This window comes from Lagopus leucura, unplaced genomic scaffold (genome assembly GCF_019238085.1).
Source record: "Lagopus leucura isolate 7727_CA_CO unplaced genomic scaffold, USGS_WTPT01 Super-Scaffold_100004, whole genome shotgun sequence".
Lineage (NCBI taxonomy): Eukaryota > Metazoa > Chordata > Aves > Galliformes > Phasianidae > Lagopus > Lagopus leucura.
Window position 1 is genome coordinate 59,179,571 of NW_024962264.1, and position 23,360 is coordinate 59,202,930.

At 40.1% G+C, this 23,360-nt stretch overlaps 1 protein-coding gene across 4 annotated transcripts in view; it reads left to right on the forward strand.

The window, feature by feature from the left end:
* The window catches only part of TBC1D14 (TBC1 domain family member 14), a 66,603-nt gene that overhangs the window by 32,561 nt on the left and 10,682 nt on the right, over positions 1–23,360 (forward strand). For 3 of the 4 annotated variants that reach the window (XM_042870926.1, XM_042870927.1, XM_042870929.1), the window contains 9 exons: positions 5,848–5,966; positions 8,531–8,613; positions 10,191–10,308; positions 11,764–11,870; positions 12,755–12,835; positions 14,048–14,142; positions 15,217–15,288; positions 16,983–17,111; positions 20,022–20,131. In XM_042870926.1, coding sequence (XP_042726860.1) covers positions 5,848–5,966; positions 8,531–8,613; positions 10,191–10,308; positions 11,764–11,870; positions 12,755–12,835; positions 14,048–14,142; positions 15,217–15,288; positions 16,983–17,111; positions 20,022–20,131 — 914 coding nt within the window. Of the gene's footprint in view, positions 1–2,573; positions 2,649–5,847; positions 5,967–8,530; positions 8,614–10,190; positions 10,309–11,763; positions 11,871–12,754; positions 12,836–14,047; positions 14,143–15,216; positions 15,289–16,982; positions 17,112–20,021; positions 20,132–23,360 lie in introns of those variants that run through there. The other variant, XM_042870928.1, reaches the window with a different exon arrangement.

A 23,360-nucleotide genomic window follows, 5' to 3' on the forward strand; every position in this document is an offset into this window, starting at 1 on the left:
CACCAGCTTAGATCCATCTGCTAAAGTACTTCATAATAAAAGGAGAGAGACTGCAGATGGATGTAGCAGGAAGCTATGAAGCAACAAAAGGGGAATGCTGAAGCAGTATTTTGGTAGCAGTCAGACTCAAAAACCAAGAAAAAAAAAACTATTTGGCTTCTGCAATTCTGGTGTGATTCCTATCTTGTAAGCTGGAAGAGGCAGGAATTCCAGTGGGAAAATTATCGTGCAATTCCAGCTTCTGCATAACTTGCCTGAGTAGCCTCAGGTAATCTTAGAATCGTGGCAGCCTAAAAATAGAGCTACCATACCTCTATGTAATCAGTGGTAATGAAGTGAGTTATGGAGCGTACTTAGTTTCACCCCACAGAAGCATCTCCCAGTTCCACCAGGCTGCACTTTCTGTATTTTTTTTTATTTTTATTTTTATTTTTTTGTGGAGACAGCTGATGGCTGTTTCCTTGGAGATTTGCAGCATTGTTCCACTTTCAGTATATGAAACTAGAAGGGTTTACAACGGATATATTGTCCACCTCACAGTCTGAAGTTGTTTCTCTATTAATAGTTGTACTTTTACGTAAATGTTTTTTGATGTGTGATAATTGACTGCTTTGGACAGCTTATGAGGAGAAACAGCATTTGGGGCTGTGGTGCTTTACGTGAGCTCAGTTGACAGCGTTGTGATGATTGTCCATGCTCTGACACCAGACATCTGTTACCATCTGGACCATGAGCCAGCACTGTGCTCCTGTGACCAAGGAGGCATCCTGGGATGTATGAGAAAGAGTATGGATAGTAGGTTGAGAGGTTCTTTCCCCTCTACTCTGCCCTGTTGAGTGGAGCATCTCCCTTGTGAGAAAAGGCTGAGGAAGCTGGGTCTCTTTAGCTTGGAGGAGACTGAGGGGTGACCTCATTAATGTTTATTAATATGTGAAGAGTGAGTGTGAGGAGGATGAAGGCAAGCTCTTCTCAGGACGTCCAATGATAGGACAAAGGGCAATGTGTGCAAGCTGGAACATAGGAGGTCCCACATAAATAAGAGGAAAAACTTCTCCACGGCAAGGGTAACAGAATACTGGAATGGGCTGCCCAAAGAGGTTGTGGGATCTCCTTCTTTGGAGACATTCAGCAGCTACCTGGATGTGTTCCTGTGTGACCTAATCTAGGTGTTCCTGCTCCAGCAGGGGAATTGAACTAGATGATCTTTTGAGGTCCCTTCCAATTCCTGACATTCTGTGATTCTGTTAATTGGTGGTGGTAGGAGTGAGGCGGAGATACTTTTAACACAAATGAGCTGTCCCTCATTTGGTGTATTATTGCTGCCTCAGGATTTGATGGCAAGCTGCAGGTTGAAAACATTAAGCTGATAAACATACAGCAATTCCAAACATCATAAAATTGTTTGAGTTTAGGAACCCTTAAGAGTCGATATTTGCAACAATATTTAGTTTGAAACTGTTCCACAGAATTATAGAATCACACAGGATTGCAGGGGTTGGGAGGGACCTCAAGAGATTGAGTCCAAGCTCTAGCTAAAACAGGTACCCTACAGCAGGTTGCAGGGTAAGCGTCCAGACATCTCCAAAGAAGGAGATTGCACAGCTTCTCTGGGCAGCCTGTTCCACTGCTCCATTGCCCTTACCGTAAAGTTCTTCCTATGTTCAAATTGCTCTTTGTCCCATTGCTGTACACCACTGAGAAGAGCCTGACCTCATGCATTTCTTTCCCACCTCCCTTGTAAACTTTAATCAGGTATTCCCTCAATCTTCCCCAGGCTGAGCAGACCCAGGTTACTCAGTCACTCCTCATATGGGAGATGCTCCAGGCCCTTAGTCATCTTTGTCGCTCTTCACTGGACTCCTTCAAGAAGAGCCTTGTCATTTTAAACTGTGGAGCCCAGTTGTCCTGTCACAGCAGCCCCTGCTGCTGGCTCTGGCCTTTCTTACAGCCCCCTTTTCAGACACTGAAAGGGTGCTCTCAGGTCACCTCTGATCTGTCTTTTCTCCAGCCTGGACAGCCCCAGCTCTCAGCCTGTCCTCACACTGAGGTATTCCAACCCTTTCACTGTTTTTGTGGACCAATTTAAGAGAAAATAAGGAGAATTAGTAGAAATTCTCAGAAGCAGGATGCTTAAGCAACTTCTGTTGTATTCAGGGTATCCGTGCTGCTCATTCTGACTCAGGGTCGGGCCTCGGTGAAGGCCACGAGCAGCGTGAGGTCCTGAGCACCGGGGCGAGGACCGGCTGCAGACGCGGGGATAACAGCACGGTCCGTGTCTGTGGACCTTGTGGAGCTGCCCAAAGAGGGCGGACAGCAGCAGCGAGGCCGCCCGCAGTTTCCTTAGGCCCACTGCTAAGTGTGCGCGTCCCGCTGAGGCGGGAGCCCGCCGGCCAGGGAAGCGGGGGTGGAAGCGACGAACTCGGCCGGGCCCGCCCCGCCGCCACGCGTGCTCAGGCAGCGCTGGGCGAGAGAGAGAGAAGCGATCGGCCGCGGCGGCTCCGCAGCTGATTAGCGGGGCTGGCGGGGCGGGGCGGGCGGCCCGCGAGGCCGTGCGGGCCCGGGCGGCGCCGCGGCGGGGAGCCAGGTCCCGGAGCGGCACGGGCATGGGGCTGGGGCGGCGCGGCCGGTGAGGCTCCGTGGCGTTCATGGTGAGCGCGGCCGGGCGGCCGCTCGGGGAAGAAGAAGGGAAGGGAAGCGAAGCGAAGCGAAGGGGCGGCGGCGCGGGCAGAGGTCGTCCTTTGGAGCTCGCGAGGGGGGTCCGGAGCGGCCGGCGGGGAGAGCCTGCGGAGGTGACGCGGTGACGCGGGTCGGGCGTTTCGGGCTCTCCGGCCGAGCCCTGGCGCTTGGCTTTGTTTGGCGTGAAGGCTGCCGGCTGGAGGCGAGTGCCCTCCCACCCCCAGCGCAGCCCAGCGAAGCAGCACGGCGGTGGAGCGGCGCGTGGTTCTCGCTGCCCCGTTGCCCGGCGTTCGCATTTCGTGTTCCGCTCCCTTTAAACAAAGAGCACGCGAAGTCGGGTGACCTTGGCGGAGAGCTCCGCGTCCCGCAGCCCGTGCTGCTCCTGCCGGGCAGGGCTGCGGCGTGCACCGAGCCCTGAGCGCTGTGCCTCGGCCCTGTGTGTATCCATCTACGAGCACCTTCAGACCTCAGCGCTGCTCCTCTGGCTGCGGCAAACGTGGCGGAAAGCCTGAGCGGTCGCGGTGTTAGGGATGTATTCGAAATCATAAGCGATCAGGTCATCCTGAATCGATCCTGAATGAAGTTAATTTGCATCCCTATTAGGTAAGGCAGCCCTAGTTTCAATACGGGGTTTAAATACAGTTTGTCACTCCAGGAGATTTGAGTCTGGTTTAAAGAAAAATGCTTCAAGTGAGCCATTGTGCGTTCAGCCTATTGCAGTATGCCGGTATCTACAAATGCTTCTGCTTGCCCCGTCAGCAAATACTCTTAGTATGAGTCTGTGGAGGCTTCAGTCTGTTTCATTGCTGTGTCCTACAGAATGCTCTCCTCAAAATTGCCTTCTCTTCCTACTGAAGTAGAAGGTCGTTGTAAAGAGTGCTTGTGAGTCTTTTTTAACCTTGCCTAATTCCTGCACGGTCTTATCATTTGTATGCAGTGGACGTTTTTATTATTTTTGGCTGATACTGGAAATACTACAAAGGACTTACACTGCTAATCTGATGAAATGGGCCACTCCCATTCTGTGTGCTGCTAGGGCTTCTTTGCTGTAGTCATGCTGAGTAAAACACATGGGTGAATGCTTGCTGAAATGTGGGATTGGCTTTTGCTTTATCCTTTCAGAGCTGTGAATAACTATGCTAACATGGCAGTGCTGCAGCTAGCTACCTGTACTCCAAAATATTCTAAAACAAAGCATCGTTAATCAAGAAATTCCTGAAAGATGCTGTTCAGAGCACTGGTCTGGAGAAGTTTGTGCTTAGCTGATTTTGATTTCCAAATAATGGGAATAAAATCCCTGTTGTAACCCAATCTGTAGAGGTTTTTTGCACCTTCTTAAAGCAGTTTTCCTCTGTAACTGTCTTTCAATGAAAGGAGACCTTGAAAATAATTTTCTTACGCAAAAATCAGACTGCTTTTTTGGAATTTCTCACATAATAAGCACTGAGTGCTTGTGTTTTCATGTCAAGTTGTGTGATGCGTTAGGGAGATCGATATGTGATGATTTCTGCCTTGTTGCAGGCTCTTGCGGATGTCAGCTGGTTTCACTATCAGGAAAGTGGTAAAAACATCAGGTTTAGGGACAAGGTTTACATTGTTTGGGGAAGCAGTCATGTAGGTTATTATTTGGCCATGTTAATTTGTGGAAAATAGCTAGGTCCTCTCCTAATAGAATAACAAAAAAAAAGAATAAGCCTCTCTTTCATCCCTTAAGTGTAGTGGGTGTGCTCCTCTGTCAGTGGAGCAGCCCACCACCCACTGATGGGCGCTAAGGTGCAGCCTGCGAGGAGTTATTCATGTAAGAACAGTGTCTTAGCATTCTAAGTGTCTGTCTCAATACCTTTTCAACTACATTTGTTTGCTTATTTTCTCAATAGACTTTTTTTAACCAAGATCTTTGTCAGTATGACTGCTCACTCTAATAGTCAAAGCTACATCCTGTTCAGTAGTTTAAATGCTTCTGTTTTGTTGTTGTTCTTTTCCTTGTTTTCAAACTGCTGCCTTGCATAGCAGCATTAACTGGTATTAATGAGGCAGACATTCCAAATTCATGACAGTATTTCCCGTCACAGCAATGCAGGCATCACAGGATTGCACGCTGAGACACTGCCCTGTTCATAAACAAGGAGGGAGTTCTTCTGCATCCCAAGGGCTTCACAGGACTCAGTCTGTGAGTCCCACAGAACTAACTTGAACTAGAATTGAGTTGGACAGCATAAAATAGAAGAGTTAATATGGTTCTGCTTTCAACTGTGTGTTTCTGTATTTAAGGAGGAAGAGAAGGGCTTTCTGTTAGTAGTTGACACTCCATTCTGGTTTCTGAATGAGCCAGACAGTTTGGTTGTATTTGAGGGGTTGGATCTTTTGCCCAAGGAATTTTTTTTTACATAACTGGCAGGTTAGGTTGACAGAAATCAGTACCATGTGAAGGAGCTGTTTGTGCTGGCAGGAGAAAGGGGGAAAGAAAGGCTGGTTGGAACACCTTTCACAGTGCTCAGTTATAACGCTTCATTTTTAAAGTGCTATGTGCAATTTTTATTTTTTAAATAGAAATGGTATAAATAAGCTATATTAGAAAGAAAGTGTCTTTTGGAAATGGCAAAATTGGTGAAGTTTTATTTAAAATGTCATTGATATCCCAAACACAATGTGACATTACGCTTTGTTATGATTTAGGATTGTTGTACTTCAAGGCATTATAGGAACTGTGATTTTAACCCCCAAAACACTCCTCCCCAGCCTCTGGTGAGCCACTGAAAATAAGCTGAGAAGGAGAAATCTCACAATGAGATTTTAAGACAAGAAGCCTGTGGTAGCTTTTGGCTTTGATTTGAAAACAATGTCGATAAAAATATTGTAATAGATCTTTTTCACACCTCAGGTAGCGTGTGCTGCTTCAAAGCTTGTTCTTAGCGGTATTTTATAAGAGCTTCCAGCCAGAGGAACTTAAAATTAGAAGTAATGAAGGTAGATATGGGAACTCACTTTTGAACTTAAATTTTGACGTTGTTTTCAGTTCTGAGTTGACTCAAGCTGAAAAGCTTAAAAGAGATTGCAGTTGGGCAGAGATTCAAGAGCATTATCTTGGTGTCTTTTATTGACCCTGTTTAATTCTCCTGAGCATCATTTTGGTGTTCTCCACTTTTGTAACTTGTCCTTTGTCTTCTCTAGGAATATGAAGAAAAAACTGGACGAGCTCACAGACCTCTCTCTCCTAAGCAGAATGTGAGGAAGAATCTTGATTTTGAGCCACTCTCCACTACTGCACTTATTTTAGAGGACAGACCAGCGTAAGTTTTGGGAAACATCACAGCCCCTTCAAAATGGGGCTAGCACAGCTTCTCTTACTGCATGGATTTGATTGCTCCAGTTCAGACAGATGATTTTAAATCTAAATACTTTTGTTTCAGGTTAATGAATATGCAGGTGTGATGGTTATGAGGAAAATTATTCAAACTTACTTTAAAGAAGTAATTTTATAGTAGAAACATTTTTTGAGCTTTAGTTTTGAATAATTCTAAACACAAGGAATTTTTATTTTCCCTTTGAGAGCATAAAGATAAGAATGAAGCTGGTATAAGCTAGAGAAATTGAGAAGCAAGGATAAAGTATCTTTGTTTGCATGGAGAAAGACCAAACCCATATAAATAATGAAATGATATAATGATTGTTCTGCAGTGGAATCAGCATCACGTGATAAAGGTTGTCAGGAACTCAAGTTATTTGGTGCTTGTGTTTCAGTAATGAGATTATTGCATGTGCAGACTAACTCTAAAAGATTTATTTGTAGCTGTTCTCATAGTTTTTTACCCCCGAATTTCACAAATCCAGTTGCATTTAGTCAATTTATGGACAGTATCAAGTCTTGCAGACATGTTGTCTGCATTTTTAATAGAGCAGTGCATTGATACAAAGAACTGGCATAACGTGGTATATGTTTTCATGAATAAATGTACACCAAAAATCCTCCTATCAAACTAGTTAAGTTGTAAGGTCATTTAAGACACTTTTTGGTTGGCTGGTAGACTGCAAGATTTCTCGGTACCCCAAAACAACCAGTGAGGAATTATTTGTAATAGTAAGCTTTCTTGTGTACAGCTGGAAACAGTGCATACTGGCTTATTTGTTTTAAATAAAACTTGTCTCTTAAAATCATTCTTTATGTGGCATATTCTGAGACACAGTACTCGGCTTGATTCAATTATGGGACATTACCGGATAACATTCAGATTTTACTTTTTTACTAAGGTTGATAAATTGAGGAACTTCTAGAAAAAAAGGTTGTTTTTTTTTTTTTAAATTGTAGACAGTTGAATCATGATTTCTTCCCTCTAATAGAGGAAACTGAGCAACAGTGCCAACCTCTAATGAATCTCTGTCAAGAGCCTTTTTTGTTGGTTTTTTTTAGTTGGCTTTTTTTCCCCTACCTATTAGGCTTCAAGTAATTTCTTGTTGATTGTCTGCAAAAATAAATACATAAATAAATAAAGACTTCCAAGAAATGCAGTGAGATTTTATTTCCAAAAGAGCCATTCTTGGTTTTGGTCTCACTTGTAGGGTTTAGGTAAAGCTCTAAGGAAAAAATCAGTTAATATTTTGTAGTTTCTGTAGCTTTAACTGGACAGTGTTGAATCTCAGTAGATACATCTTCTCACTTATATGATGATGTCATTAAGAGAGGGAACAAATAATTTCAGTTGCGAAGTTCAAATTGGTAGAATTTGAATCATTTCTTCTGGTTTTCTGTTCCAAAATTCCCTGCACTCACACCCTTTATAAGGATTTTGGATTTATGAAAAGGAGCCAGTCAACTTACTTAAGTGAAACTGGAAAAAATCATTCTTTATGGGTAACAATTACATTGATGTGCAAATCAATTTCTTGTATTCTTGTTACAGTCTTGATTCTTAAAAACATTTGTAGGTGTGTAGCATATGGCTCTGCATGCTTTACAGGTAATGTGATTATGTAAATAGTAAAACATGCTGCTATTGATGATGTCTGCATTGACAGCTAGAAGCTGCCTTATATCTGAGACTGTGTGGGAGTACACACATTAATTTTTGTGTTTCTTTTTTATTAACTAAAGTTATTAACTGCCCTAGAAATACGATACAATGATGAACAAAATACTTATTTTCTGTTTTGATGTTTTGGTGATCCTATAGTTGCACGAGATACACAGTGATTATGTTAATTATTAACATAATTAGCTAAAGTTAGTGTGATCTGATACAGGAGCATGTGTATTGTATGGTAGAGATTTTACTTTAATCACTAATAGAAAATGGCTGCATTGATCTCAGTGAGTGGAAAATGCACAGAATGGCTACTGCTTGTTGCTGTAGAAATGAGGGGAGGGAGTTAAGCTTTCTGAAAGAGAAATGGGGTCTCTGAGAACAGAAAGAGGAAGCTGGTGCAGCGAGCCATTACTGCATGAGTGAAGAAAGCTGTGGATGTAGTCCTTAAGTGAGGTATGCAGTGAGTGAATAAGGTCTTTATCTGTAGTGCTCAGTTTAAAGTAAAACTACCAGCTAGTTATGTACCACTATATCCCCTTTATTTATGAAGATTAGTCTGTGGCTTCAGTTGGTTTAATAATAAAAATGCTGAAATTGCCAAACAGAAGGAAATTGCTCAGCATTTTTTGTGTATAAAAGTACTCATAGCTGTTCAAGTGTTCTTTCCTTCTCTTCCGCTGACTCTGGCAAAAAAAATCTTTCCAAGAATCTGTTGGACTACTCCTTAATCAAATATTTTGGTGTCGGGCAGCATTATGCTTTTCTTTTAGAAGTGCCTAGAATTGTTGTTAGATGGATGTGACAACTTGAAATACTGCTTCTTTTAATTTAAGGAACCTCCCAGCAAAACCAGCAGAAGAAGCTCAGAAACACAGGCAGCAGTACGAAGAAATGGTGGTTCAAGCAAAAAAAAGAGGTGATGGAATTTCTTTTCTTCAGAAGAAAGCAGTAAAGTTAATGGCTGTTTCTAAACTTGAAATATACTTATGTCATTCAGTTTTTCTGTGTCATGAGGGATTTGTACTTCCCTTCAAAGAAGAATCAATCCAGAAAAGAGAGAAAGACAAAAGTAGTTTCATTAAAAAGCCCCAAGAGTTTAGTTTTAAATAAGTAAAAATATGTTGGAGTTTTATTCCAGGAACAATTTATTGAGGCTGTGGTACATAAGTACGTGTAGTTTCAATGCAGGAAGTGCAGTAATTTTATTTGATAATCAGTCTCTCACTTAAAATTTACATCTTTCCTCAGGTTTTGCTTCTCATTTCTTGTCTGGCTTCACAGCAGTGTCTCAGTAGCACTATACTGCTCACATCAGGTGGAGCTGATTGCAGTGGTTTCTTGCAGATTATTTTGTACTGTCTCAGCCTTCTAATAAAACCAGTCATTGCAGTGATAGGAAATCTGGACGCATGGAAGTTGTGTGTAGGAGGAGAGCTTCTGGAAATACTGTTTTTCCAGCTGGTCTAAGCTATATGAAGCAGTGGGAAAGTGGCATGAACTCAGGACTTTTCCTTGCTTTCTACAGTTGTCATTTTAATTAAAATATTCCATTGTAGTTTTGGTGGGAAAGTTCTTCCTACCCTTTCTCGTGACCTCCGTGTCACTATGTTCATGTAGCAGGTAGTGGTCCAGAGAAGACTCTCTCCTGCTGTGCACATACAGTAGGTGGTTTGGGAGAAATGGAGTGATGCTCAGGTTAGGCAGTGGGCCAAGCCTTTGTGCTGTCTTCACTAGATGAGAGTATGTGATTCTATCAGATAAGTACCTCCAGAAAAACAAAAAACATTTTGCCTGCAACCTCTGCAGGTGAACAACTTGGCAGAGTAATGCGTTGTGTACAGGTCAGGAAATCAAAGTGTGTAAGCGCTGTTTTGGTTTAGAGAAAAATGCGTCTGTGTTTAAAACAGACTTAGAGAGAAGTCATATCAAAGCCAGAGGTTCGTGGAGGCAGTTGGTGTGGTTCAGCCCTATCTTCTGTTGTGCTTTAAAGTGAACCCAACAAGTGGTGTGTGTTCGTTCCAAACAGTGTGGTGTGTGGCATCCTGCAATTAGTTTTCCTTGCCAATCAGCACTTGCCCATATTGTAGACTGTGTGTGCTCACACACACACAGGTTCTGTATTTCCACTGTGAATCTCTAAGTGTCTGCTGATGTCTGTTAAATCACATTTAACAAATTTGTCTGTGGAACAAACAGTAGTTGATGATGCAATAAAAGAAGCACTGCATGGTAATGCAAAGATGTAAAATACATTTAAACTGAATGTGAAAAATGTAGGATTTTATTCTGGGAGTTTTCAGTTTGTAGATTTGTGATGTAGAACATTTAGAATAACCATGCATTAAAATTTTAGAATTGGAATAGTCTGCTGGAAATGTGGATGTATGTAAGGTGATTTTACATGGCTATGTAGTCATGCATAGACAACTTTATTTTTTTTTCCTGGTTTTATTAAACTAAAAAAAATAAAATAAAAAAATTGCTTTCCTGCAGAGCTTAAAGAAGCCCAGAAGAGAAAGAAGCAACTGGAGGAACGTTGCAAGCTGGAAGATAGCATTGGCAATGCTGTTTTAACTTGGAACAATGAAATCTTGCCCAACTGGGAAACTATGTAAGACAGTATGTTACATTGAGTTTTAATTAAAACTCTTCTATATCCTGAAGAGAAGTTACATATTTAGCAAGTGTAATTTTAAATGGTGTTGGTAACTTTTGTTTGAAAGTCATCTTCACACAGTGGCAAAGACAGTGAGTAACATAAGCTTCATTAGTTTGATAAGGTGATAAAAAGTAATGCAATTCTAATTCTCATTGCTTGGTCTTCAGTGGGAATTGGAGATATTTGGAAGCTGTAAAAGAGTGAGAAGTGATCCATGAAAGAAAATGTAAAAGCAAAAAGCTTAATTGCATTTATCAAAAATGAGCTTTTTTCTCGACTACATCTTGAGCTTGATGTTTCAGTATCAAACATGAAGTAAGTGCATGGTACTATTAAGCCTCTTTAATTAGTGGTAGACCTGCTGAGATAATCAGATGATGGAAAAGAAAAGTAGGGAGAAAGTTGTTTAAAAAAAGCTGAAATAGTACAAAATTTTCTACAAAACACAGCGCATGCAGTTGGTGAGCTGCCTCCGCTCTCCAGTTTTTCATGGACTTTACAACAACAAAAAGCAGCCCCTTCTAATCTGGAGAGCAGAAAAACAATACAGCTATAACAAAAGCCACCACAGCTCTTATAAATGCAGCTTGCTTAATGGTATTCAGTTGCTCAGTATTAGAAATACTGATGTGAAGTGCTAGAAAATGCAACTGAATTAGAGAACCAAGTGTGAAATAAAGCATAAATAAACTGTAGATTAAATGTCTGTCTTCAGTAGTTGAAGGTGTCGTGTCTGCTGTAAATCTGTATGCATTTTACTTTTTGTGGCTTACAAAGCCAAAAGTTCCTCAGTGTGTTCCATATTTTACATTTAATTGAGAATCCACTTTTAGGTCATTGCATTGCTGGGTTCTTTGTCATTCCTGGAAGCTGTAGCAATTTCTATGCCTGTGTTTTGTTAGAATGTCTTTTGTGCTTCTACCTGAAAATTGCTGCTTCATGCTGGAGAGCTGGAGTGGCAAAGCTGAGTGGGTAACTGCATGTGTCATTTGCACAAGGAAGTGATGACCGAGAGAGGAGCTTGTAACTTGTTTATGTATTTAATTCTACATGGAATTTTAAGTCTGTCCAGACTTTAGCATATGCAGTGGCTTAGATATGGGTCTATTTTTCACTTCTCTATTACTGTTCCTTACAACTCTTGCTGATCATCTATGGTGGAATGTTACAGTTACTGTGACTGCACTGCTTCTGTCAAAATAAACCATTAACTTCAGAAGGAAGGAAGCTTTCCTTTTGCAGTTCAAGACAAAGTAGTACTAAAGAATTGATATATGCCAATCTGGTTTGACTTCTTGGCTCACTGATGTTCATTCTGGTCTGTATCCCTTTAGCTATGGTAAGAAGACACATTTACAGTTCAGCTGTCAATGAAGTCTTTCTTAGAATGCATTTTATTTTGGACAGGTGTTGTTCCCGCAAAGTTCGAGAGTTGTGGTGGCAGGGCATTCCACCGAGCGTGAGAGGCAAAGTCTGGAGCTTGGCAATTGGCAACGAGTTAAACATCACCCATGGTGAGACTGTCATCTTGTCTGCGTTGTGATATGAAGAGAAATGAGTCTTGTATTACTGAGTTGGATCAGAATCTGATTTGTGGGCATGAAGTATTTATCTGCTTAGGTTTTATTTCTGGTGCTTTTACATGCTTTGTTCAAAAATGCTGTATCTTTTAATCCTGTAGCTCTTCTAGGACTGTTGCCATGAATTGTTTCTGATTATTGCCACCACTGTGTCTTGCTTTAATGTTACACAGAAATGGTCAGAACTACTCAAGATTTTTTACTTTCTTTTTTTTTTCATGTTAGAATTGCTACTGGTTGTAATGCCTGTGAGTATGCAGTCTCTCGATTTAGAGCAAGAAGTTAGGGCTTATGAGATTGAAAGACTTCCAGGAAAATTAGTCCATCTGCTTATATGTATGTTTCTGAAAACAGAAGTAGTGTGCTGCTTCACACAACAGCAGACCAGTTTTGAAAGAGCAATTAATTCCAGTATGGAAGGACAGTAGACTGCCTGTATTCTTGCTAGTATTGTGCTGCTTTTCTGTGTTTGGTTCATTCACCTCCGGTTTAGTTCTTGCCTTGAATTTGGGAGTCTTATCCTAGCTACCTGTTCAGACTGTAACTTTGAATGTCAGTGCTCTGTAAGGAAAAAATGATTGCTTGAACATAGAATGCAATTTCTGCCTTGATTGCCTTTCCCTCTTTCTCGATCTTAAATTACAGGTCAGTAGAACGGGTCTTTCAGAACCATCATCAAAAATTCAATTAGTATGTCACATGTACTGCTGTTAGTATGCTGGAGCAGCATTGCTCATATGGTGCATGGTTGGTACTTGACAGTAAGCACTTGTGTATTCAAATAACAGCTTTGATTTTCTCTACTCTTCTTCTTCCAGAACTGTATGATATTTGTCTGGCTCGTGCCAAAGAGAAATGGCGATCACGTAGCACGGCAGGGGCTGAGGTAGAATGTGAAGGTACGTTTTCTTCTGGTGAATAACCTGTATTGTGCTACAGAATAAAAGATTTGGTTAAATTGTTCCTTAAGTTAAGATTTAAAAAAAAAAAAACAAACACAAACCTATGAAGATGAATTTGATTTTAAAAAAACAAACTTATTTTTGGAAAAAATAGCTGCATTCTTAATGAATCTTGTCTCTTGCGTGCCATGCTTGTTCAGTTTTTCTTCACAATCTTTCTCTAGGTACAGTTATGAATTGATACCTAATTTGTAGGAAAACTAAGAACATTTAGGAGATTCTAATTTGAACTGAAACACAAATATTTTGTTGCCTCTGCAGTTTTGTAATTGAAACTCAAATCATAGCAGAAAGTTAAATTTCAGTTCCTCAGTGCAGCTTTGGTCCATCTCCTGGGCATGTTTCAGAGAGAAGCAATTTATTTTTGCACATGAAGTGGTTTGAGATTTACTAATTGATGAGAGGAGTTGTATTTTTGAAATTATTACACTACTGTTTGAAATTTGTCTTTGGTAAATAATTATACTGAGCAGAAAAAGGAGAACATACGTACTGCTGGTGTTTATCCACAGAAAAGCATGGTTAGTTGGAAACCCCCAACTTTGTTTTCTTAAGAAGCAATTTCCTGCATCTTAATTATGATGACATTGGGTACATTTCCAGCTTTCTCTTGCGTTTTATTTTCTGGAATGTGCATCTTCATACGGTTATTATAAATTACTGCTATTTGCAAGTCTTATTTTTTCACTACTCCAGAAGTGACAATAGGTAGTTCCCAACTATATTTAACCAGGATGAATGAAATAGAACTGAAGTTTTTGGTTCTCAGGTGCTTTAGAAACTTACTTTTGGTGAGGTCTGTTTCAGTTTTGGACTATGATCTGTAACAACACATACAAAGAGTAAATAAGATTTTGGAATGTGAGCCAACAGTAGAAGAGATAGGTGACATCTGTTCTATAGTTCTTTAGATCTTCTCTCACCAGAAGCTCTCCACAGAAATGACTGTGCAATGAATATTGGAAGTCTTCTTTGAAAGCCATCGGACTCGTGTGTCTATTTGTTTGTCAAAGAATGCCAGTGAAATTTCTGCCATGTTTCACCTTGCCTCCCTCTCTTAATTTCTACCCTATTGACTCCATAACAGTTGTGAGGGGAAAAGGTGTACACTGATGCATGTAATAAGGGCAGTAACTTTGGCTTTTGTAGATGCTGGATTTTCTACAGCTGACAGAGAAGCAAGTTTGGAGTTAATAAAACTGGATATCTCAAGAACGTTTCCTAACCTCTGTATATTCCAACAGGTAAGCAGTGTTAACGTTCAACTTGTCTTTTCTTGAGAAAATAAGTTTATGTGATCTTGTCTGTCCCCTGGTTGAGGCAGTCTGCTACAAAAAAGGAGTAGACATCTTGAGAGAAAAAGTTCTTACAGATTTGGGAAATTCAAAAAAGACTAACCTTAAGATACTGTATGTTTTGAAGAGACAAAAGAAACAATCTGTTAGTTAACCAGTGTGTTTGGGTTCATAGAGCCCAGTTCACGCTGGTTTCTGTCCAAGTGGTACAGGTTAATGTTTCCAAGTCAATGAATCAGCACAGCTGCATTGCAAATGCATAGGAAGTGAGAAAGCAAACCTCAGGCAGGAAAGATTGGATTGTTTTTCTTTTTCCTTTTTTTTTTTTTTTTTTTTTTTGAGTCCATAAAAGACCAGTGTAACTTGCATGCTTTTGGTATGCTTTAGTGACTTGTTTTAAGCAAATATTTTGTCCTGTAAAAATTTTTGACGTCCCTGTAAAAAAAAGTTTGGACTGTGATGAACCAACATTTTTGGGTAAAAAGTGTCTTCCTTTAGAAATTCTCATCCAGTTATCATTGGTGTAAGCTATGGCAGCTGTTAATAGGCAACAGCATGAAATTCTTTCCAGCTATAGAGTCACTGATATGCTTGATATGCTGTGCGTGCGTGTTACAGCATATTGCTGTTCTAACTATTCTCTTCATTATTGCATTCTGCCTCTAGTCTAATAGACAATTAAGTAGTTCTCATTAATGTTCTGCTTTCTTGACACAATTACCAAAATGCTGCTAAGCTGTAATGAATCTCTTAGGCTTACATTTGTCTTGTATAAGGATTTCATATGTAACTGATACAATTGTGCATCTGTAATGCTTGTATATGCAGTTGTTACAAGCTTCTAAGGTTAAAAGATTTTTTAAAAGATTTGGGGATGTTCAGAGCTGCTTTGGGGAACATGAATAAAATGATGTGAGTAATAATGAGTTATCAGAAGTAATGCAAACTGTCAGTAACATTGAAGAGTTTTTAATGTGTTTGCAGTGTGCTTAGATATGTTGTCTTGCTTATGTTAAATTATAGGGTGGTCCTTACCATGACACACTGCACAGTATTTTAGGAGCCTATACTTGTTACAGACCTGACGTAGGATACGTAAGTGAACTTTTCATCTGGGATGGGGAGGGAGAGTGAGGGGGAGGGAAAGTTCTTCAACAGGCCTTCATAGACCAGTGTTAAGTTATTTTGTGACTAATTGTGGGGTTTCTGTATGCTTGAATTCCAACACACGCTTGAGAAGTGTGTCTCATGTAATTGTTCTGTTGCTAAATTTAAGCTTTTTAACATTTTAAGTCATTGGAAAAGTCAAAAGTACATATTTTTAGTACTTGAAAATTGGAGTTGAAAGAGAAGATGTAGTTAATGGATCCTTTGAAGTACATGCTGTTCTTACTGGCAGTGTTACTGAGATCATTCTGTTGTAGTGTTTGTTACTCCTCTTTATATACATTTCTGCACCTTAGCATAGTGAGCTATTTACAGTCTGTAACAGCTGTGTAACAGCCTATAAAGCAACATCAATCCAGGCAGTATGAGCTCCCTAAAAGTATTGGGAGTGATTATGAAAGGACAGAGTGGATTCCACATCCTTTATTTAGTCTGAGGAAAGAAAGAAAAAAAAAAAAAGGCATAAGAACAACAAAAACCAATAGCAAAAGCAGAGCAAAGATGTAGATAGGAGCTTGTTCTTTATTTGGCAGCAGTTGTTTTACAGAAGGCTGATGTACACAGATGCCATTCCTGTTCTCTGAGCAGCAATGGCTACTTGGCACAAAACTTCTGAACATGATTGTTAGGGTGCTAGAAAAAGGGGAGATCAGATGGTGTGCTTCATTTGGCATGGAAGCTGTTGTGTGAGGAGAGGGAGCTTGTTCCTCTGGTTTGCAGGAAGGACTGTCACATCTTGATCCGTGTGACACAGTGATGGCAGCACTGCACCCTTTGAGTGAGCAGTCTTTGGCTAGGGTCGGTGTCAGCTCCATAATATGCTGTGTGGAAAATGCCAGTATCATGAGCTGATGCTGAATGAAATGTGTGTAATGGCATCTCTCCATAACTGACCGGCTAATGATTGAAAAAGGAATGGCTTTAGTCTCTGGAGTCCTAGTCTAGTCTGGATTTCCACAAATCAGAATACATTGATCTCATCATTATAAGAGGGATCAGAACAAATCTTCATTCTGTTCTTCAGAAAAAAATCTTTATTCTGTGTGTTTGAAATGGCAGTCATCTTGGCCTTCCTTAGGATTGTGCTTGGAATCTTTGAAAGGAGGGGAATCAACTCTTTGGACAGGTAGATAGTGGCAGGACAGGACAGATAATTTTAAGTTGGAGGGGGGAAGATTTAGGTTTGATGTCAGGGGGAAATTCTTTACAGAGAGAGTGGTGAGGTGCTGGAACAGGCTGCCCAGAGAGGTTGTGGATGCCCCGTCCCTGGAGGTGTTCAAGGCCAGATTGGATGGGGCCCTGGGCAGCCTGGTCTAGTATTAAATGTGGAGGTTGGTGGCCCTGCATGTGGCAGGGGGGTTGGAACTTCGTGATCCTTGAGGTCCCTTCCAGCCCAAGCCATTCTTTGATTCTGTGAGGCAACATGGGGATTGTTGGCTTCCACACTCTCTGCATTCAATACCAAATGGTTGCATGGTTTAAAAAATCCTCCCTTTCGGAAAGTTCTGCAAATTCAACAGTGCAGTGAGTGCATTGAACACTAGTGATTGTAAGGGCAAAATGTGGCAGTGTTCTTGAGGGAATGCAGTTCTTGCTGAATGTAATGCTTCTCCTTTCTTCAGGTGCAGGGCATGTCTTTCATAGCAGCAGTACTGATCTTAAACTTGGACACTGCAGATGCCTTCATTGCTTTTTCTAACCTTTTAAATAAGCCCTGTCAAATGGCGTTTTTCCGTGTGGACCATGGCCTTGTAAGTATGCACTGAAACTCTAGTCTACGTGTTGAAGGTAAAGTTTTAAAATAAAATTATAACCTCGGTAGCCTGGAAAATGTCAGAATTAACTTCAATGCTACGTACTTGTTTAAAAAGAATCGAAAACTAGCACAGACACATCCCCTCAAAAAACAACCAGCAAACAAAACCGAATACCACACTGGAAGTTTGAAGGTACAAGTGAAGTTGTTCTGCTGATGAGTGTCCTATGATTCTCAGGGAATAATCATGAGAATATTATTTTAAGTGTGTTTCAATTTGAGCTGAAAGATGAAAACAGCATTCAGACGTGGTTTGAAGGTACTTCTCATCCCAAGCTGATATGTTGCTAAAAATTGTCTGTTGCAGGAAAAGCTGTTTCCCATCCCTTATTCTCTGACAGTTTCTTTAAAGATAGCACTGGGGAATCAGATGAGCAGACAGTCCCCCCATCTGCCCCTTATGTTCAGTGAAAGTTGGGTGGCTAAATCTCTGAATTGTCTGACATTCCTTGTTAGTATGTACAGAGGGCTACTTGTGTACCATAACAAAATCAGACTCGTCTCCTTTTTATTTATCCAATTTTCAAAAAATAAGTGGCATTCTGCATTTCCTTCTCACTTAGTTACCATCTGATACTATAAAAATAGGATCTTGCTTCTCAAGAGTTGAAATGGGGAAAATAAATCATGGAAGTGGCTTACATCAACAGTGACCACTTGTGTTTCTTCAACAGTAAGACACTAGGAATCCTATCAGCATTTTCTATTGGGAAAACCAATGTGTAATTTCTTGTTGAAGCTTCTGAATCTCATCACTTGTAAATGCCCTTGGGGGAATCTTTTAACAACAGCATTGCTACCAGCAGTGTCAGTCATCTCTATTACTTGAAAAAGGAGGATGTGCTTACACATTCAGCATGTAAATACTGTTGCATGTAAATTCAGTTGTTCTGAAGATGGTGTCACAGTTAAATTTGCTGGAATTGGATACTTACTAGCTGAAATAATGTTTCTTGGGAGTTTCTTGGATAGTGCCCATAAAGTGCTGCTATGTGAAAGAATATTAGCAATAATATTAGTGTTTTGTCCAATAATAAAGCCATGATTCACACTACAAAGAAAACTTTGTAGTTTAGAGACAAAGTAAGGCAGTTTTGGTTTTTTGGGGTTTATATACTGATCTGATGTCTACCCTGAACTTTGTGTTTAAGTTCTATAGCTCAATAATGAAATGCTGCTTTGTCTAAAATTAATTAAAAAAATAATAAAACCAATGAAAGAGTTACTTGTGGAAATTATAGTAATATAATCTATCCTGCTTGCTTTTGATTTCTTTTATTGGTTACAGTTTTATTACGCTCAATTTTTTAACTAAGTGAGGTACCTTCTTGTATGTTGATTTGGTCGAGATAAACACCTGGACTGATGCTGCATTTCTAACAGCTGCCTGCATTACCATCAGCAGATGTGGTATAGTAGTTGTGTAAAATTCCTGCTGTAAAGTCTTCAGAAATGGAGTAAACTCTTACTGCGGTGCTGGCATGTAAACAGATCCCTTCCAATCCCTGACATTCTGTGATTCTGTCATTTTGAAAGTATGACTGTCAGTTGCATTACCTGCTTTCTCTTCATGATTGGAGATCTCACATGATGCTTGGGTTTCTTGTATTTAAAAATACATATTGGGAAGTTGTTTTAGCTGTACAGTTCACTAATGTGGGTTTCTAGGTTTTTGGCTTCATGCTTATCATGAAGCTCTTTCTCAGTAACTAGTAGGTCAGAGATTTTACATAACTTTGTGTGGTTTTTCTTCAGTATGCTCATCTCATATCGGCTTGTAAGCCTTAAAACTCTTACTAACTCAGTTTCTCTTCTGCTGTTATTAATGAGGGTAGTCTGTCTGTCACTATAGTCAGATGAAATAGGAAGAAAAATTCTTGAAGGACATGGTAAAAATGGGGAATTGCCTGTCATCCCTGTCGGGATTTCACACATAGGACTCCTCCTTTACTATCATGATGTTCTGGGGGAGAAGTGTGCAGATACAACTCACGCTTCAAAGAAATCATAGCTACCCTTTACTGCTTTAATGGGGATATTGCATTAAAAATACTGAGTCATTCAAGGACTTTTGTTGAACGTCTCTTCATGCAATATTAAGAGAATTGAGGTAGAAAAGCTAAAAAGCCTTTTCTTTTTAACTTTTAGTTGGATATGAAGATTTTCCAACACTTCTCTGTTATGAAATTTGCATTAAACATTCAATTTTTAAAATACCACAGAAGTCTTCACATTAAAAGCAGGGCAGATAAGATATCAGTTGGGGGCTGGAATCTGTTTTTCTTACCATGGATGTTTTGTCCTGATCTTCAACTCTTCTGTGTGACCTTTCTCTCTCCCTCTTTGCAATGGAAATGACTTATCTTGTTTTAAAATGTTACACAGCAGAAGCTTTGACATTATAATATTATTTATGATTGGAGCCAAACGAACTCTTCACTCTTGCTGTGGGCTGTTAAATTGTTTTAGTTTGATAATTCATTTTTTAATCATTGGGTCTTGGATTTTACTCAGTGTAATATTAGCTTATTGCCACAGACATAAAGCACCATTCCATTATCGTAATTATTTTGAGTAATCAGCAAATAACTTCTCTCCTGCTGGTATTTTTCTTTCCAAAGGAAGCTAGCCAAGACCCAAAACAATAATTATATTGTTTAATATGAGATCAATATATAGAACAGGTCTTTAACTTGCAAGTGCTGTCTTTTATGTGAATGATTAGTTCTACTGTATCGTGTAATTTATATGATCCTCTTTGACGAATGTTAATCCAACAACAGATAGTATATTTAAGCCTATTAATAATAAAACTAACTGATTTTTCTCCCTATTGTTTTCCCAGATGTTGACTTACTTTGCTGCATTTGAGGTATTCTTTGAAGAAAATCTGCCAAAGCTATTTGCTCACTTCAAAAAAAATAACTTAACTCCAGATATCTATCTTATTGATTGGTAAGACATTGAAAGCATAATTACTACTTCGCATACTAGCTTATAGCTGCATGTCTGTATTCTTAATGTAAGCTCTCTTAGTTGTTTTAATATTTTTTTAAGGTAGAAGTTTTATCTTGTGTTCAATAATTGAATTTATCAATCCAAATATTTTTACAGACTTCTCTGATAAGCTTAATATTTGCTTAGCCTTTATTACTGTAGTGCTTTGGAGTTTGAAGCTTCTTTTGCATAAAGCTGGATAACAGTGTTTATGCATATTTAGGACATACCTGAATTCTGAGAAAATAAGGAAGGATGCAGTGAAGATGTGAGCAGTGCATTATTCCTATGTTACGTGGTTTCAGATCCTGTGTAGAGGATCCTAGCACAGGTTGTTTAAAAACTTCAGTAGCATAAAGGCTTTAATGTGTTTCTAATTACTCCAGCCCTCAGCAGACAGTTAGTTACAATCCTTTTATTTTGTGAGATTACCTTTCTTTTTAGCTCTGTGTAATTTTAGCCTTTTTCCTTTGAGGGAGAAAAAAGGCATGAATCTTATTTGCAGACCTGTCGAATTTCAGTGTATGAAGTATTCCAAATTGAGTGTTTGCATTTGTGCCTATCAGGCTTTGGTTTGAGGGCAGCTGAAATATCTCTCCTCGGCCAGCAAGGCTTCATTGTCAATTTTGGAATGATATGAAATCTTTTTCATGAAAATTGGCTTGCCTTTAAATTGTTAGAATCTTCTTCTGTTCTCAGGTATTTGACTGAATAGCTTTAGTTAAAGATGAAACTCCCAGCAGCAGCTTTGTGGGTTCTATTTTTTTTTCCAAGATTCATAAGCTGTTATTTCAGAAAACAGCCTGTATCTTAATCCAGTTCTGTCTGAACCAAGCTCTCGGTACCTGATGATCTTTCAAAGCTTACTGTTAGTGCTGAGCATGCCGCTGATCTGTTGGACCAGAAATCCATTTCAGGTTGTTCTGTTCAGTCTAACAGCTAGAAGTTTCAATAGTGAACTTTCACCGGATCATCGGATTGCTGAGATATTGAGGATTTTATGAGAGACAGTGGTGAAAACCTTGCTGAAATCAGTGTAAACAGTATCCACTGCTTTTCGCTCATCCACCAAGTCAGCCATGTCATCATAAGAGGCTATCAGGTTGTTCAGACATTACTTTGCCTTCAGACATTCTTTCTCCCGATCACTGTGGGAGGTGATTGTGAGTGGCCTCACAGTGATACCGGGCAGTTCCATCAGCACTCACAAGTTCCTTGATTTGCATGTGCCTCTTGCACAGAGAATGCTGTTACGTGGGTTTTGTTTGATTTTGCAGTTACACTGGCATTAAATTTTAATGCAAGTTGTGTAGAGAAATGAGAAGTGTGATGGCTAGACTCATTTCTCCCTATATTTGTAGATGCTGTCAATTCTTTATGACTGAACGCTGGATCTCTTTAAATGCACAGCAGGAAAATGCCAGAATAACATTGGAATAGGAAAGAAGAAAAGGAAGAGAACAAGGGCTGGCACATCCAGTGACAAGAGGAAAGATGCTGAAATTATATTAAACCTCAGGAATGGGGACTACTTGCGTAGTCCTAAGAAATCCTATATTAAATTTCCTCACATTTGTCTTCAGCTAGACAGCTTGTCCCACTACAGCTTTAGTTTTGTTAGACAGTAGGGTTGGTACTTGGCTGTGTGGGATTTTGGTATAATGTTGTCCTCCTAGAAGTGGTAACCATGTGGGAGAGTACTGAAACACTCTGGGAACCAAGAGCTGGAGTGCTGCCCCCTCCCCAGCTTTGACAAATCACTGCATGATGTCATGATATGGAGTACCATGGAAAACCATGACAATTACTTAAATACATGTGTACATGTGTGTATATATATGTATATGTGTGTTCGTATATGTGTTTATGCATATATGTGTGCATATATATTTCCTTCGATGCCATGGGAAGCAGATTTAGATTTTTTTGTGTGTGTCCACTTTAAATTTAATTCTCTTTAAGTTTAAGTTTATATCTGCTGTCCTTCCATAGAAATTAGTAGAGAACTAGGCAGAAAGTACTACAGAAAAGATAGGAAGGAAAGTTAGGTGGGTCTGTGTTCTTGCAATGAGGACTTCTGAAAATTCTGTTTAGAATGTTGCCTGTGGCTCCTGGGTGACTGCCAGTTTGAGAGTGAATTTGCTGTAGTACTGATAGCACTGGGAAAAACAAAAGTATTTCTGGAAAAACAAGGATGAGGTTTCAATTACGTTTCAAGTCTGAGAAGAATATGGTGAAGGGGTGCTTCTACAGTTCTGAACCCCATGAATTCTCTGACTAGGCAGACCTTTTGGTTGTGGGTAGAAATCTCTGTGGAACAGCCTTGCCCTATGAACATTACTTTTATTTAAATGCACATTTGTTCTGAGCTCCAGAGGGATGCCTGCCGCTATTCTGGTGGCTGGCATGGTTACTGTGCAGGCATGTATGCAGTAAATCTCAGTTGGTGCCAGCTCCAGGAGGACTCCAGTAGCCAGTGCTGTGCAGACCAGTTGCTGGGAAGCCTTCGTGCTCCTGCTGCAATTACAGTGGAATCAACGTGTCTTCTTTGTGCTGCTTCATGCTACCAGTGCTGCAGGAAGTGGCAATACAATTGTTAGGCTTCATCATTTGTTTGTGGGCGTACGTTCCAAGAAAAAGCAGTTCTGTGCATAAAGGTGGCAGCAGCTGTACAAGCAGTGTAATATTGCTTTGGGTTTTCTTGGGGCTGGTAGAGGATTTAGGGAGCAGAACTCCATGCTGTCTGTCACAGGCAGGCACTGAGGACTTAAAAATTTTAATCACAAGGTGCAATGGCTGCCTGCCCCAAGTAAGGCTTCCCTTTACAAAGAACGTGGAATTTCAAGCTCAAATTTGGTTCTAGTATAAATTTCAGAAGCTAGGCAGGCTTTTAGTTTTTTGAAGAATGCAAAGGGAATCAAAAGTGCAAAGGCTGTAAAGAGCAATGCACAATCAGGTTCAAGAATGCAGAGGAAATCAAGTGTGCAAAGGCTGTAAAGAGCAGCGTGCAGTCAGGTTCACAGGGAGCAGAGGGAAAATTGTGTGCCTCAGTAGCCCAGTTTTGGCCACTCAGTGCTGTCAGCTGATGTACTGCAGGCTCTTCTGAGCAGAGCAGAATGTGGATTTACAAAGGATGCATGCTGTCTATTTATGGCCTGCTGTTGCTGTACAAGTACCTCTTCATCCC